The following is a 3,398-nucleotide window of genomic DNA, read 5'->3' on the forward strand; positions in this document are numbered from 1 at the left end:
ATTTTATTTATTTTATCCTTCATTTCCTTTTGATGGAGGCATTAATTTCTGTAAAGGCGGATGTGAATAAGTTGCTAAATGAGCAGTGGTTTTCTTAAATGCAAATGTCCACTGAAACTTGTCAAACCACACAATGACTAAACCTCTCCTACATATCCTGTCTGTATAAAAAGCACACACATGTAAGTTAACTACCAGATGTCTTATAATGAGTACTCAGCTATAACTGAAGCTCCCCTTTTCTTTACTTTTCTGTTGATTTACCCACATTAATGCTTTTACTGTCTACCTAGCTCAGTGTTCTTACGTAGTGGATCTCAAAGTGTCTCAGTGTAGAAGAGTGTTGAAAAAGGTGGTAGGTAAGCGGACTCGGCAGACATTTCAGGTTCCCAGAGATGAGCAATTTATTTAAAGTTACCTCCATTATACATAAAACTTAACCAAAACTCCCCAAAATGAACTTAGAACAAAAACCACCACACCCATAGACTCAGTAAAACAGCTCACCTGTCCTTCATTATCTGAATCAAGCTTAAACTGATTATATATGGGCCTGTCAATTTACCTTCAGTTAGTCTAGCCAGTAGCTTGAGTTGAGAGAGCTAAAACTCAGTACAAATAGCTGAGAATCACTCAAACTCACTACTCTCCTGATTAACACAAGTTTTCCCCTTCTGTGTGTTTGCAGATGATATAATGCAGATGCAATTGCTGCAATGGTCCCTTAGAATTGGAAAGGATGCATTAAATTTGACAAATTAAAAGTATCTATTTCTCAAATAGATACAAATTTACAATAGTTAAAGGATCATACTTACCAGTTGTCCGTTTAGAGAATATTGAAACAATTTCTCTCAGTTCTCTCAAGAACTGTTTTTTTTTTTCACAATTCGCCAGTTTTGGGGATTGAATTGCAACAATTTTTCTTGACACGCAAACAAAGAAGCTCTGGAGAAGTTTTTTTTTTTTTTTTTAGTTTTGATTTGATTGCTACATAGTCCAAAAATAGAAACCAAGAGTCAAAACTGTTTTTTTTTTTCATCTGTTGATTCATTTTAGATGAAAAGAATCAGCTTTCTGGGATTTCCTTTTCTGAATGATTGAGTACGCATCAAGACATCTTAAATCGATTCAGTGGCTGAAATTCTGTAGTACAATAGCTGTTTCCTGTGAGGTAAATGGTGACCAATTTGAAAATTAAAATGGCTAATGGGATTTTTCAAATTAATGCCTCCAGAGGGACAAACATACAATGTTTGGTGCTTTTACTCAGAGCATTCAAAATGTTTTCAGTTATTAATAATACTGCTCAGTACTGCTCAGGAAAGAGCATCACTCCAGAGGGTCATCAACACAGCACAGAGGATCATTGGCTGTCCTCTTCTCTCCCTAGAGGAGCTGTACAGGTCCTGCTGCCACAGAAAAGCCTGCAGCATCCTGAAAGACACATCCCACCCCACATATCAACTGTTCCATTTGTTACCCTCAGGAAGACAGTACAGGATCATTAAAGCCAAAACAAAAAGACTAAGAAACAGCACATACGCCAGGGCTGTTGCATTAATAAGTACACTTGGGGGATAAATCACTGCAAAAACACAACCTTCAACTGTGCAATATTTTCTTTTTAACTGTGTGATATTTCTAAAGAACTGCAATATTCTAAGGACTAAATCACTGTGCAAAACCGTATTCTTACCTGTTTGTATTCTCACTTGTTCATTCTTATATACAGTCCTGTAAATACTATATTTATTTTATTTATTTAATTTGTAATTTATTGTACATACACGCATCTTTCTCTTAAAAGTGCAATCTTTTTCATTTGTACTGAACGGATTAGCATACAATTTTCATTGTTCGAAAGCACAATGACAATAAAGATTCTGATGTATATTTTGCAACATGAGCAGTCCCATTCTGCTGCTGTCTGCCTTTATGGAGTCATTATTTCAAGTAAACACCGCATGCCTTTTTTATTTTATTTATTTTTTACATCCAGTAAGCAAACATTCTTCTACATTATTAAACTGTATCATTGGAACATTGTTTTTTTTTTTTAAAATGAAACATTTTATAAATGTTACAAAGTTACAAAGGGAAACATAACTGTAACTAATGATTTTATCTTTATTTATTAAATACCAGTCTAATAAATGTAAAATGTGGTGACATTTTTGCAGCAGCTATAAAATATAACAATAAGATACATTTAAAAAAATCACAAAATTTTGTCTTCAATTTTATTTTTAAAAATCCAACCACCCTGTAGGTTGTCCAGTTATTTCTGCTTTCTCACAAATACTTCTGTGAGCCACGTTGCAGGAAGCATCAAACCAACTGTTCAGATCAGAGGTTTCATCTTTTACCCCCATTCTTGCACAGTCCTCTCCATCAGGATAATCCCCTTTCCAATCATCTGGCTCGTCGTAGCCCCAATAAGTCAAACTAAAAAAAGAACAGAAAGAGGTGTTCAAGTGAAAACTGATAAGTTTGATGCTGTAAATGAACAAAAATATTCCCAATAATCAAACCTTTTGTCCAGTAGCGAGCCATCCACCCACAACCATCTACCCTCTTCTGCTGAGTCAGTCAGTCCAAACCAGAACTTATCCTGAGGATAATTCATTATGTCTTTCAGTCTTTGATCCAGGAATTTCTGAATAGGAAATTCAGATGAAAATTACCTAACAAGACTTCTAAAGATGTGATAAAATAGACGAAAGAACATAAACCTGCAACAGCTTCTTATACCTGCTCCTCCCTGCTGTCTATTTTAACCAGGTCTCCTCCTTTAGCTCTACATCCACCTCTGCTCACAGTCCAGGATGATTTACTGACAGAGAAATAATAGCACTTTCCTCCATGGTGCTCCCAGCCTTCTTCACACTTAGAACATGGCTCATCTTTGAAGATGTTAGAGCACAAAATTTCAGTCTCGTGAAAGAAAGAACTGTGCATGTTTGTGTGATTTAGATGTGACAGGAAATGCTGTCTGTTCTTTGATTACAATCGAACTACTTCAGTCATCAGTCCAAGGCTGCTTACAGGTATGAACAGGGGTTGGCCTAGCGAACCCACTCAGGTCATTTTACCCACCCAGTCAAATATATTTAGAAAAATCTGTAATTTAAAAAAAAAATGAAAACAAAATGTGATCAGCAGAAAAAAGAATCAGACAGAAAAAATAAATACTGTTTCTAAGATGTGGTTTGGTTTGCCTGCTTTCAAAGTTTTCCACCACCCACTTTCTTTACATGAAAGCTGAGGTGAGATCGGAAAAAAGAGACCACCAATCTGAAATGTGCAGAGGTACTAAACTCAGAACACACACACGAACGAACACACACACACACACACACACACGAACGAACACACACACACACACACTTTCTGAT

At 36.0% G+C, this 3,398-nt stretch overlaps 1 protein-coding gene across 1 annotated transcript; it reads right to left on the reverse strand.

The window, feature by feature from the left end:
- Positions 1 to 2,220: 2,220 nt before the first annotated feature.
- LOC102209001 (C-type lectin domain family 4 member E-like) lies at positions 2,221 to 3,142 on the reverse strand. Its single transcript, XM_005739815.1, has 3 exons — positions 2,755 to 3,142; positions 2,535 to 2,659; positions 2,221 to 2,448 (listed from the first exon to the last, which is right to left on the reverse strand). The coding sequence occupies exons 1-3, from the start codon at positions 2,959 to 2,961 to the stop codon at positions 2,250 to 2,252; spliced, it is 531 nt and encodes a 176-aa protein (XP_005739872.1). The 5' UTR covers positions 2,962 to 3,142; the 3' UTR covers positions 2,221 to 2,249.
- Positions 3,143 to 3,398: the final 256 nt, after the last annotated feature.

The sequence above is a fragment of the Pundamilia nyererei genome, unplaced genomic scaffold, assembly GCF_000239375.1.
Source record: "Pundamilia nyererei isolate P.nyererei 1_Seehausen unplaced genomic scaffold, PunNye1.0 scaffold00093, whole genome shotgun sequence".
NCBI lineage: Eukaryota > Metazoa > Chordata > Actinopteri > Cichliformes > Cichlidae > Pundamilia > Pundamilia nyererei.